This window comes from Chiloscyllium punctatum, chromosome 6, assembly GCF_047496795.1.
Source record: "Chiloscyllium punctatum isolate Juve2018m chromosome 6, sChiPun1.3, whole genome shotgun sequence".
Classification (NCBI taxonomy): domain Eukaryota; kingdom Metazoa; phylum Chordata; class Chondrichthyes; order Orectolobiformes; family Hemiscylliidae; genus Chiloscyllium; species Chiloscyllium punctatum.
Genome location: NC_092744.1, coordinates 25,966,622 through 25,980,876, shown reverse-complemented (window position 1 = coordinate 25,980,876; position 14,255 = coordinate 25,966,622). Strand labels below are relative to the sequence as shown.

The 14,255-nt window shown below is 39.1% G+C and overlaps 1 protein-coding gene across 1 annotated transcript in view; it reads left to right on the top strand.

Annotated features, from left to right (window-relative positions):
• Positions 1-14,255, top strand: part of LOC140478633 (scavenger receptor cysteine-rich type 1 protein M130-like) — a 66,818-nt gene that overhangs the window by 12,529 nt on the left and 40,034 nt on the right. The window contains exons 2-7 of the mRNA XM_072571851.1: positions 934-1,245; positions 4,636-4,806; positions 6,176-6,490; positions 8,560-8,736; positions 9,575-9,706; positions 11,499-11,567. Coding sequence (XP_072427952.1) covers positions 934-1,245; positions 4,636-4,806; positions 6,176-6,490; positions 8,560-8,736; positions 9,575-9,706; positions 11,499-11,567 — 1,176 coding nt within the window. The remainder of the gene's footprint in view (positions 1-933; positions 1,246-4,635; positions 4,807-6,175; positions 6,491-8,559; positions 8,737-9,574; positions 9,707-11,498; positions 11,568-14,255) is intronic.

The window sequence follows — 14,255 nt, the reverse complement described above, 5'->3', positions numbered from 1 at the left end:
ATATATAGCATATGGGATATCACATAATGACAATGTGTCTGCTATAGATTAATTGAATACAAGCAGTGTTCACAGGGCTAAAGTGTGAAAAAGGTATTCATTAACAATACTTTTATGCGCTTTTAGTGAAAGAGTGGTTTGATTGTGACTTTTAATAGTATGAAAGCAACAGGTGGTGTAAATAAATATTCTTTTACTAGCTCGCGAAAGAATCTAAGACAAAGAGACATTAAATTATTATCACAGCCATTCAGAGAGGAACAAGCGAAGAAGCATTAATTTATCAACACGTGGAAGCGTGAATCTCCTTCAACCCTAAACTAAGATAGACCAATGGATTCCAGCTATCATGGCAACTTTAAATGTGCACATCCCTTGAAAGATTAAATAATTGGAAAGTAGTTGCTGTCTGAAAGTTCAACTGATTTCAATTTGTTTGCCTGTAAAGACATTGTCCTTCTGAGCACAGCAGCTCAGAGTGAATCTTTTGAAACATTAGTCTTCCAGAATATCTTTATCTTGCAAACAGAGGCTACATTCTTTATTTGTTTTCTATTCTCTGTTTATTTACTCGGGAGTGGATAAATCGCACAATAAGATTAATGGTCATATTTTATGTTCGGATGATGCCGTTTTAAGCATTGCATGAACGGTTATAAAATTGCACTCTGACAGGTGAAGATTGGCAGTTACGACTGGCAAACGGAGAGAGGACTGTCCGTCTGAGCACAGCAGCTCTGACCGAGTCTTTTGAAACATTAATCTTCCTCACGATCTCTACATTTCAATTATCGGATACTTTCTATTCCTGCTTTCTATTCATTAACTGAGGAATAGATAAATTGTGCAATAATTAATGGTCATAACTAATGTTCAGTTGCTGTCTTTTTGAAACATTGCATGAACGTTGATTATAAAATTCCGTTCTTACAGGTGAAGATTGGCAGTTACGATTGGTGAACGGACAGAGCATTTGCGAAGGCCGTGTGGAGGTTTATTATGACGGTGTTTGGGGGAGAGTGACTGACACTCAGTGGAATTTCAATGAAGCAGAAGTGGTGTGCAGACAGCTGAAGTGTGGCTCTGCAATAAGCATTTTCAACCACATGAAGTTTGGGAAAGGCAGAGGACCGACCTGGATCAGTAATGTCAGGTGCAACGGGAGTGAACCCTTCCTTTGGAATTGCAGTTTTACAAAAACGGAGCAGTCATCAATTGGAGATGACGTGGGAGTAGTGTGCTCTGGTATGACCTTCTTTATTTCCTCACATGTAACCATTGTCCTGCTGCCAGCAATGGGATAAAGACCCTCAGAGTCGATAATTCTATTCAAGAGAAATGTATGGTTTCAGATTGTGTCTACAACTTTGAAGTTGTGATCTGCTGTGATTACAGCACTGATTCATACAAGGGACGCTAGCTGCATTAAGAGTGAGATATGTTTACGAGAATAGAGCGATTATCTTTCATGAAGATGGCTGAGAAGAGATAAGTATAGAACTGTTAGCCTGAACAGGCCGTTTCTATCCTGTAAACACTTTGCAATAGTTATGCAGCATGCAAAGAAATGATAGGATGGGATATCTCAGTTATCTGTGAAAAGAATAAAGTGGTTATGGTTGAGGATTTTAACTTTTCAAACATACATTGGGACTACCATTGTGTTAAGGGTTCAGATGTAAAGGATTTTTAAAAGTGTGTATAAGAAAATTTTCTGATTCATGATGTGGATGTACCTGCCAGAGAAGGTGTAACACTGAACCTCCTCTTGGGGAATAAGGCAGCACAAGTGACTGAGGTGTCAGTGGGGAAGCAATTTGGGGCCTGTGTAATAATTCTATTGTATTTAAAATACTGATGGAAAAAGGATAGAACAGATCAAAAGGTTAAAGTTCTAAATTGAAGAAATTTTGATGGTAATAGGCAAGAACTTTCAAAGGTTATTTGTGGGGGATGGCTAGAAAATGCAATGCCTTCAAAACTGAGATTAAGAGAGTCCAGAGACAGTATGTTCCTGTTAGGGTGAAAGGCAAGGCTGGTAGGTATGTGGAATGCTGAATGACTAGAGAAATTGAGGTTTTGGTCAAGAAAATGAAGGAAGCATATGTCCGGTACAGACAGCAGAGCTCCAGTGAATCCTGAGAAGACTATAAGTGCAGTAGGAGTATACTTAAATGGGAAACCAGGAGGGCAAAAAGGGGACATGAGATAGACTTGTCAAATAGGTTAAAGGAAAATCCAAAGGGATTTTATAAATACATGAAGGACATGTATGCATCAGTTTACCATAGAGAAGGACATGAAAGATATCGAAAGAGGTGAAATAGATGGTGACATCTTGAAAAATGTCCATATTACAGAGGAAGAGGTGCTGGATGTATTAAAACAAAGGTGGATAAATCCCCAGGACCTGTTCAGGTGTATTTTAAATCTTAGAACTCCATTTGAAGATAGGGAAGTGATTTCTGAGCCCCTTGTTGACATATTTGTATCATTTGCTATTCACAGGTGAGGTGTAGGAGGACTGCAGGTTGGTTACTGTGGTGTTACAAAAGGTGGTAAGGTGAAGTCAGAGAACTTAGTCATCCTGACATCAGTGATGGGCAAGTTAATTGGAATTTTGTCAAATAGGTTCAAGGAAAGGTTTAAGGAGTTTTTTGAAGAAGTAACAAAAAGGATTGATGAGGGCAGAGTGGTGTACCTGCTCTATATGTACTTAGTAAGGCATTCGACAAGGTTCCTCATGTTAGACTGTTTAGCAAGGTTAGATCACATGGAATACAGGGAGAATAGCCATTTAGAAACAGAATTAGCTCAAAGGTAAAAGACAGAAGGTCATGTGGAGGATTGTTTTTCAGACTGGGGGCCTGTGAACAGTGGTGTGCTGAAGGATTGGTGCTGAGTACACTGCTTTTTGCCTTTATATAAATGATGTGGATGTGAACACAGGAGGTGTAGTTGGTAAGTTTGCAAATGACACCAAAATTGGTGATTTAATGGGCAGCGAAGAAGGTTACCTCTGTGTACAATGGGATCTTGATCACATGGGCCAATGGGCCAAGGAGTTGCAGGTGGAGTTTAATTTAGATAAATTAAAGGTGCTGTATTTTGGAAAGGCAAATTAAGTCAGAACTTACACACTTATTGGTAAGGTCCTGGGGAGTGTTGCTGAACAAAGAAACCTTGGAGTGCAGGTGCATAGTTCCTTGAAAGTGGAGTCACAGGTAGATAGGATAGTGAAGAAGGCATTTGATATGCTTTCCTTTATTGGTCAGAGCATTAAGAATAGGAGTTGGGAGGTCATGTTGTGGCTCTACAGGACATTGGTTAGCCCACATTTGGAATATTGTGTGTAATTCTGGTCTCCCTCCTATCAGAAGGATGTTGTGATATTTGAATGGGTTCAGAAAAGATTTACAAGGATGTTGTCAGGGTTGGAGGGTTTGATCTATAGGGACAGATTGAAGGTGAGAGAAAAAGATTGAAACGGGATTCGAGGGGTAACTTTTTCACACAAGTTAGTGGTTTGTGTGTGGAATGAACTACCAGAGGAAGTGATAGATGCAGGTACATTTACAACATTTAAAAGATTTGGACAGTACATAAATAGCAAAGATTTAGAATGATCTGTGCCAAATGCAGACAAATGGGACTATTTTATTTTGGGAAATTTGGTTGGCATGGAAGAATTGGACAAATGGACCTGTTTTCAAGCTGTATGACTCTATGACTGATCCAACTGCATGTAAATCCCTATGAAAGTACATAGCAAAGAATTCCAATTGATTGGGCTACAAATGTTTCGGTGTTGTGCAGTAACAGTGGAAGGAAACAAAACACCCAACTGAAACATTGGTAGCAGTCTGTAATTAAAACTTGACAAGTTTATGTTTTATAAGTGCTCATTGGAAGTAATATTTTTACTATAGGTGTGTTCAACTATTTCATAAAGGTAATTTAGGGAGGGAAATTTAGTGCTGTTCAGCCTGACCAGTACATCCCTCAACTGTCAATGAGGTCAATCTCTATGCCTTCAGCACAACCTGGCCAGCCAGTAAGTTGTCATGCAACCCTTAGAAACATGGCTGAGAAAGACAAGAAATGCCATTTGTACTATAACATCGATGTGAGGAGACTGGTTTGGGCAAAAGTCCTTCATCAGGATGAAGGGCCATTCCTGATGAAGGGCTTTTGCCCGAAACGTAAATTTTCCTGCTTCTCGGATGCTGCCTGACCTGCTGTGCTTTTCCAGCACCACTCTAATCTTGACTCTAATCTCCAGCATCTGCAGTACCAACTTCTGCCTAGATTCAGATGGAGTTCAGTTCTGCATCATATGGATAGCCATTACTTTACACTCTTCTTTCATATCCATGACTAGCTGCAGTACTGTAATATTTGAATTGTGAATAGTTGCAAATTATGTGGTTAAGCAATTAGTTTTCATTTGAAAGTGACATAGGAATTGATTTCAGAAAAAAAAACAAAGAAACAACTAATTGAGAGAAATATAACTAACTGATTGTTGTAAGGAAATTAATGTGAAACAGACCATCATTTTCAAATAAACCCACTATAAGGAAAGCAGGAATTGTTTCCTTCACCAGAAACTGTCTAATTATTCCTGTTCTGCAGATCATATTCAGATAAGATTGGTGGATGGTGGAAGTCGCTGTGCTGGAAGGGTGGAGCTTTATTCCAATGGAACCTGGGGAACAGTGTGTGATGACTCCTGGGATTTAACAGATGCCCAAGTTGTCTGTAACCAGCTGAAGTGCGGACAGGCTTTAAATGCAACAATTTCCGGTTGGTTTGGTCCAGGCTTGGGGCCTATTTGGTTAGATAATGTGAACTGCAGCATGAATGATTCTGTTTTATGGGAATGTCTGGCTGGGCCATGGAGTGAGAGCGACTGCAATCATAAAGAAGATGCTGGAGTTATCTGCTTGGGTGAGATGTACTTTCAAATAGTGTATTTGCACAGCAATAATACAGGAATCTAACAAACATGAGTTGTAGATATTTAGTCATTGTAATCAAATTGTACATGTTTTTTGTTCAGTGCTGTCGGTAATGTAGGAATGGCCCTGGTTTGCTCACATGAAAGCACAATGTATAATGAGAGTGCAACAGACAATTGGGTATCTTCTAAATTAAATGTTTTGACATAGATCTTATTTTAAATGGCCACATGGACAACGTTAAGGAACAGACTTGACACTTAACAGCCCCAGTCCAAGATGCAAATGGTTTATTCATATGTATGAGGGGAGCTGCTCAAAGACTCTGCACCAAGTTGCAAATAGTAATGAATTTTATAGACAAAATACAGTTACACATTCCATTCCAGTCAATAACCCATCTATCACTAACCTTGGTGCACACCCCATCTTCTAACTCCTAAATAAATGTTTAAATCAGGTTTTTACATGAAAAGCCTTAAACAAAGTACAGTTTTACTCCAGTTAAGCAAGATAAAGTTTTTCAAAGCTGAATAAATATTTTCTGAAGTCAATTACATATTTTCATAAGTCTTCCATTGTAGTTGAAGTGCCTAACTTTATAATCCGTCCTGACTGAATGGCATATAATATCCTGGTTAGTCAGGAGGTGCAAGCCCTACCCCTGACTTCAGTAATTCATCCTAAGAGTCATATCAGGCAATTGGTTTTCAAGTTGGACTGTGTGCAGGCCCTGCGCTATCTGTCAGAGTTCAATATGCCTCATTGTATCCTGACTTCCCTTAGTACAGACTTGGTCTCCTACCCTGTTTACTAATAAACTCATTTTTCAGTTGCAGATAGGCCTGTGTAGTTTCTCAAGGTCAGGGGTTGGGGGGGTGGGAGGGCATATGTTGAGGAAGGTATTTTGTTGCGTCTTCCACTTCCTTCTCTGGCAAGTTAATATTCGGGGATCTCAGTCATTTTTCACCCCATGAGCTTTTCTACTTTTTGTACTTTAAGCCCTTACATTGTTGTTATCCCTCATAATACAAGGCTGTTCTTGTCTTTTATTTTACTTTATTTGACTCTTCAGCCTTCGGGGAAGCTCTTTGATAAACTATCTTCTTGTATTAATTTCGGTTTACATCAAAAAAATTGACCTTTCCTTTGTATATTTGAGCAGTGGGATTTAAATGGAACAGAAGATTAAAGTTCTTATTTTTGTTCCACAGAGCACAGGGCTGTTAGACTGCAGGATGGTCCAACTCTCTGTCAGGGCAGATTAGAAGTTTTCTACAATGGAATCTGGGGGACTGTTTGTGCAGATTCCTTCGGAATGGAGGAAGCGGAAGTTGTTTGTAAACAGCTCAGCTGTGGCTCTGCCCAATCTGTGGAGCCTCCTGTTACATTTGGAAGTGGTTCTGGACAGATCTGGCTCGATGATGTGAATTGTCGTTCGCATGATACACTCCTATGGCAATGTCCATCTTCACCATGGGGCAAACATAATTGTAATCATCAGGAGGATGTTGGAGTCGTCTGTTCAGGCAAGAATGGCAAATGGACCCCATTTCAGTTGAAATACTTTGTGAATATTCAAATGTTTCTATCACTCGTAAATTTAAGTTCATTCAAATTTCCGTTGTTCATGATCACATCATCCTTTTGCTCTCTGACCTTCATGGATGCCTGGTTCAGCAGCAAATTGAGTTTTAAATTCTCATCCTCCATTTGTAAGTCTCTACATAGCATTACTTCTCTTTGCTTTTGTTGTGTCAAAGTCCCACAATTCTACAGTGTATCTGATTTCCACTGATTCTTGCTTCTTCTGCATTTCCAGTTATAAATGCTCTACAATTTTGGGGTTCCATTCAGTAGACATGATCTCAAATCATAACCCTCATTTAACATGCATCTGTTTCTTTACATTGTTCTCTCTTTTACATTAACATTAAAACGCACCTCTTTGATAAACGTTTTATTATCTGATTCAATATCACTGTGTGCTTCTGTGATAAGTTTAATTTTATGATGGCCCTCAAGTAGTACATTGGGGCATTGCTGTATAAGTTGTTGTTGAAGTAATACATGTCGTTTTATTTTAGAACTAAGTCCAAGGAAAAAACACAATCAGAGGGATTCAAAGAAAAGTGAAATGCGACCTGTTCCAGAACATTTAGGTAATTATTAGTATGGATATTAATATATGCTGCATGATAGGTATTGAATTTTTAAGAAATTAACAAAGGAAAAACTGTGAAGTGGTTCTTTGAGGTGTGTCCATCATCTTGACTTTTGTGCTACGAAACACATTGTTTTGCATACAGCGTAGAGTGCTAATTATAGGGTTAAGTACCCAATTATTTTACATACAGTCATGAGCGGTCTTGGTTCAGGTAAAGTGCAATGCACGATTACCTTAGTTCCAGCTATTGTTATCTTTGCCAGGACTGATTACATTGAGTGTAGCAACAGCAATATATCAAGGCACACTTGGTAATTCAGTTTTGCTGATCAATGGAAAGCCTTGAAGGAATTATCCATTGTCTAAATATTGGGGGGAGGGGGGACAAAAGAGCTCCATGAGTCTGATCCAGGCAGTGCAGCATTACCTGTCAGACTGTAGCCACATAGAATTTCAAATTAGAATTCAACACATTGGAACTTTTCGGAACTATTCAACATTCTGTATTCTGGCACATTCAGCATAACAATTGCACATAGCTTTATGTCAGGCTTTTAATTGCAGTCAGTGGGCCTAATTAAAATTAATTCGCTAACACTTCTAAATTTTAAACACTCTCAACAACCATTTTTAACAGTGAACAATTATCTTCCATGATATGCATTGGAAAAACAATTTAGTTTTATTAATTGCAGTGAATTAACCCAGATCTGTGAGTTTGTTTTAATCATCCATTAAATGTGGGTGTTGCTATTAATTGCAGCATTTATTATTGATCCTTAATTGTACTTGAGATGGTTGCTGAGATCTGCTTTCTTGAATCACGCTGTCCTGTGGAATTAGGGACACCCATGGTGCTCGCATAGAGGGAATTATGTGATGTTTATTGAGCAAAACTGAAAGAGGTCCAAGACAGGATAATAACTTGCAAGTTGTGGTGTTAGCCTGCACCTGGTATCCTTCTCTGATGAGGTGAGAGAAGTTGTGAATTTGGAATTTGCTGCTGAATGAGCCTCAGTGTTACTGAATCTTTTGGTGATACATACCACTCTCAATTTTTTGTATTTTTGTTCATGTTGAGTGGAAGTCACTGTTTAGACTGGCATTTATTTATTATTACTGTAATGCTTCTTGTGTGCAAGTAGAACTGTAGTCATCCAGGCAAATGGAGAGTAATTTACCACTCTTCTGATTTGTGCCTCATAAGTGGTGGTCAAGTGATGAGGAAACTGAAGGTGAGTTATTTTGCCACAGAATGTCATTCTCTTGACTTCTCTTGTCACCACAATATTTATTTGGTTATTCAAATTCAGTTTCTGTTTGGCATCAAACAGGAGCATGTGAGTTGGAATTTGGAACAGGGCAAATAAAATAATTTTATCAATCTGCATGTTGATACCCCAAGTTCTTATTCATATTTTGTTTCTGTAGAGTTACGGCTAACTGCAGGATTTGATAGTTGTTCTGGAAGAGTAGAAATATTCTTCAGCGGTACATGGGGAACGGTTTGTGATGATTCCTGGGATAAGCAGGATGCTGCTGTTATCTGTCAGCAATTAAATTGTGGTGGCCCAATTTGGACTGTGGGAGGAATGTTATTCGACCAAGGTAATGGCACAATTTGGATGGATGAGGTTAAATGCAAAGGAACTGAATTATTCTTGTGGGACTGCCAATTGTCAGCTATGGGCGATCACGACTGTGATCATAAAGAGGATGTCAATGTGATATGTTCTGGTAAGTGTTTTTGAAAGTGAACTATTTACCATTCACATTCTTCCCTTTAAAACTCTTCATTATTTCACTCACCCTATCCCTGCATTCTAAACTCTGGTCTTTTGTTCATGACTGAATATAATTCTTTCACCATTGACAGCATCTCTTAATTTAGAAAGTATTCTGTTCCCTCAAACTTCAGTCCAAAGTGTATCAATTAAAACGATCCCAATCTGAGCTCTACTTGCCACCATTCTACTAATTCAGTTACTCTGCCAATGTCCACTTGCAGGTTACTTTCCTTTCTGCAATATTTACTTTGCTAACTATCTTGAAACCATTATTAAACTTGAATATATGTCTACTCCTTCATACATTGACATTACATGTTTACATTATTCATGCTATAGCCCATTATCTTCCCACAACTGAAACATTTATATATCGTCAGTACAATTGTGCTGAACACCAGGGTGAGACTGACAGCTGTACAAAGGTTGGAACGGGAAAGATTGAGATTATGTGTCCTTGCTGAATCATAACTAAGTTGTTATTTTAAGGTAATTGTAATGAGAAAGAGAATAACATAGCTCTGGTCAGGTAATGCTCAATTAAATCAACAAAATATTTCAATTCAGTCACTTGGTTGTATCACAAGGAAATGTGTGAGGCAGAATTTCCCTGTGTCATTATCATTATTTCATTAATAATTATTATTACTTTCTTACAGGCCAGCAGAAACTCATAGCACCTTTCAACCAGGCAAGACCCCCGACTTTCATCATCCCTTCCATTCTTGTTATTCTTTTGATTGCTGTCTCACTTGCTTTGGCTGCAGAATTACAGAGAAGCTTCCAGAAAGGTTGGTTAATTTCCCATTAATATTCCTGCCCCATAAATGGAGAATCTGATTGTTGTTCATTTATTGTTCTGCGATTCTTAAAGTTTACAACGTGATCGCACACAAGAAATCACAGGTGATATACCATGAACTTGCTGTGATTGACAAATTTTTGTCCTTGAGGAAAGATTATGGCATATTTAGGTCAAGACTTTTTTTTGAATGGATGAGGTCTAAAGGAAATCTAATTAATACATACATGATAATGAAGTCTGGAATAGAGTGGATGGGGGAACCGATCTCATTCGGATGAAAATTCAATTACCAGGAGGCATAGAATTTAAATCATTTGCAGAAGAATTGAGGGAACTTGAGAACTGCTTTCACTCAGAGTAAACTGGTTCTGAAAATGTGGTGTGAGCATGGGTGAAAAGGAAACATTATTAAAGTGATGAAAGGTATCTTCAACAGTGCTAACACCTGCTCAAAGATACCCACTATGGTTCTTGTAATGGCCGCTCCACTCCTGACCTCATCATTGCCTTGGTTTATACATGGACAAAAGAGCTGAATTCCAGAGGTGGGGTGATAGTGACAGCCCTTGAAATCAAGGCCACATTAAGCTCAGTGCAGCATCAAGGAGCCCTAGCAATAATGGGAATTGGGGGAAGACTCTGCTGATTGGAGGCACGCCACACAAAAATGTTTGTGGTTTTTGGAATGCAAATCATCTCAGCTCCAGGAAATTTCTACAGGAGTTCCTCAGGGTGCAGCCTGGGTCCAACTAATTCATTTGCTTCATCAATGATTTCCTCTCCATCATTATGTTAGAAGTGGAGATGTTCAATAACTATTACACACTTCATATCTGTTCAGATACTGCAGTAGCCCATATACAAATGAAGCAAGTCTTGGCTAATATCCAGGCTTGGGCTGAGAAGTGGCAAGTAACATTCATTGCACACAAATACCAGGCACTGACCATCTCCAATAAGAAACAATCTAAACACTGTCCCTTGACATTCAAAGGCATTGCTATCAATGAATCCCTTAATACCAACATCCGGGAGAAACTACTGACCATAAACTGAAATAAAATTGCCATATAAATGCAGTGGGTTGAAAGATATATCAGATGCTAAGAATATCGCAACAAGTAACCACCTCCTGACTCCCTAAAACATGTCCATCATCTGCAAGTACAAGTGAGAAGCATGATAAAATGGATGAGTGCAGCTCAAATAGCACTCAAGAAGCTTGTCATTATCCAGGACAAATAGCAGCCTAATTGATTGGCATAACATCCACAAATATTCAGTCTCTCCAACACTGACATTTAGTAGCAGCAGTCTGTGCCATTGAAAAGAAATGCTGCAGAAATTAAACAAAGATCCTTTGACAGCACCTTCCAAATCCACAATCACTTCTATCTCGAAGGATATGGGCAGCTGTTATATCGAAATAACACCAACTGCAGGTACCCTCAAAGCCACTGAGCTTCCTGATTTGGAAATATATCGCTGTTTCTTCACTACCAATGGGTCAAAATCCTGGAATTCCCTTTTTAACTCATTGAAAGTCTACCTATAGCACTTGGATTGCACTGGTTCAAGAAGGCAGCTCACCATTAATTTGTCAAGGACAACTAGGGCTGGGTAATTCTGAAAAGCATCACCAGAATTGAAACATTAACTCTAACTCTACTTTCTCCTCACAAATGCTTTGACACCTGCTGAGTTTCACCAGCAATTTTTGTTTTTCTATTAGCATTAGACATTTGCTCATCTATAATCTGAAATTCTTCATTCTACAGCCAATAAAAACAGAAATTTTGACCCTGTTTATGAAGAGATTAAAGCTCAGGACATTGGTGCAGGGCCAGGTAATTATTTTTAATATTTATGCATGTGATAACCTTTAAATTCAAGACTGCAGACCTTTCGGGTTACATGTTTACATTCCAGAGGTTTGCTGAATAATATCATAATGGCAATTAATGATATGAATGTGATATACATATCCAAGTTAGGCCAAATTAATGACCTATAACACACTATTCTATCCCCATGCTGGACAAAGACTGACATGAAAGAAAGGAATAGCTTAAAAAGGAAGTACGACCAATGCCTCTACGATCTCCTCAGCCATCTACTTTGCTGCTCTGAGGTGAAATACATCCAGTACAGGGATTTATACACCTTCTTAATGATAGCCACTTCACTCACTTCTACCCCCAAACTCTCTTGAAATTATAGGATGCTGCTGGTGTCTTCCACAGTTCATCTGCGTTTTCTTTGCTCCCCAAAAATACTTTTCCAGCCTCATTTTCTAGCAGTCCTGTGTCCACTATTGATTCCAGCTCACTTTCATACATCTTAAAAACCTCATGCATTCTTCTTTTATATTGCTGGCTATCTTACTCTCATTTCATTTTCTATCCACTTATTGCTTTTCAGTTATCAATGGTGGTTTTAAAAGCTTCCCACATTTTGCACCGCATTGTATGCTTTTTTTTAACACTGTCCATGACTTCCCATGTCAGTGATGGTTGCCTTGTCCTCCTCTTTTAGTATGTTTCTTCTGCCTTGGCCTTCGAAACTCCTATCATTGCTGTTCTACCATCGTCTCTGTCAGGTCCCCTTTCCAAACACTCTGGCTAATTCCTCCCTCATGTCTTTGAAGTTACCATCATTTAATTATAATACAGTTACATCTAATTCCACCTTCTCCCTCAAACTGCAGCATGAATTCTATCATGATTACTGCTTCCCTGAGGAGTTCTATCACCTTAAGCTCATAACACATCATCAAATGTAGAATTGCCTCTTCCTTAATGGGGTCTACCACAAGCTGCTCTGAAAGAAAAACACCTTGTAGACATTCTAGGAATTTGTTTTCTTTGGATTTTTTCTCGTCCACCTGCATATTGAAACTCCCCTATGGTTATGATAATATGCCTTTTTAAACTCCTGATTTATTTTCTGCCGCATATCCTGAGGACTGCTATGGGGACTATGTATACCTCCCATCAGAGTCTTTTTCTTTTTTGTAGTTCCTCAACTCTGCCCACGCAGATTCTAGGCTTTCCAACTCTATCATTTCTGGCTATCAATTTAATTTCATTGCTTATGAACAAGAATACTCCATCCCCTCTGCCTGTCTTCCTGTCACTTTAATAGGACTCTTATCCTTGGATATTTAGTTCCCAGCCAAAATCTCCTCGCTACAATATCTCTGTAATAGTGACAACTTCGTACCAGCCAATATCAATCTATACTACAAGCTCATTTCCCTCCTTTCATATACCATGCACAATTAAGAGTAACCTCCTGAGTCTCACATTGACTGGGGCAGCATAGGACTTTAGGCCAGCATGGTGGCTCAATGGTTAGCATTGATGCCTCACAGTGCCAGAGATCCAGGTTCAATTCCAGCTCAGGCTATGTGGATTAGCCATGGGACATGAAGGGCTCCAGGGATAATGGTTCTGGGCGTGATGGTATTCAGAGGGTCGGTGTGGACTTTGAGGGCCAAGTGGCCTGATTTTACACTGTAGGGATTCTATGACTGTCAAGATTAGAGTGGTGCTCGTAAATCACAGCAGGTCAGACAGCATCTGAGAAGCTAGAAAATTGACGTTTCGGGTAGGAATCCTGACTCTTGAATCTGATCTCCAGCATTTGAGGTCCTCACTTTTGCCTGTTCTATGACTGTTCCCTTATCTACTGTGCCTGAATCTAGATCCTGAACAAGTACAATTCTGAAAACTTTAATAATTTTTTCAGAGCCTCCCTTTATTAAAATTTTCCATAATTTCTGTTCCCTACACCTATACTTTGTTTGAAGACTTATCCACAGCCCTCATTATGTATTTCACCTGGATCTGGTCCCTGCATGATTCCAGTGGAGTCTGTCTCATTAGAACAGTATCCTCCTTCCCCAGTACTGTGCCAATGTCTAACGAATTTGACACTAATTTTTGAGCCACATGTTTACCTGCTTAACCTGGTCGACCCATTGCCAATTTGTTCATGGTTCAGTTAAGAATCCAAGAATTATTACCTTTTGATGGTTCTGCTATTAATCTCACTCTGAGATACTCATATTCCCTTGGCAAAATCTCTTTCTTTTTTAGTATGTTATTGCCTACATTAGCTGGATCTTTTCCCTGCCAAGCTAAGTTCCTCTCCAGCCCAGATGAGATATCTTGAACCTATTCATCTGGCAGGAAACACAATCTTCAGGACTCTTGATCCTGGCAACAGAGAATATTGACTATTCCACTGACAATACCATCCCAGATTAGAAATATATTTCTCTTTTGATCCCCTCTTGAATGGCTCTGGGTACCATGGTGCTATAGTCACTTTGCCTATCCTCCCTGCAGACCTAGCTCTTATCCATACAAGAAGAAAGAATCTCAAAGCTGTTAGATAGGCTCAAGGGTTGATGCTCCTTCAGCGCTACCTCCTAGATCCCTTCAGCACCCTTGTTTATAGTCACACCCTCCTGTTCCTGACCACTGACCGAATTCTCATGGTTGTGACTGCCTCCTGAAAGTGTTCAGGTA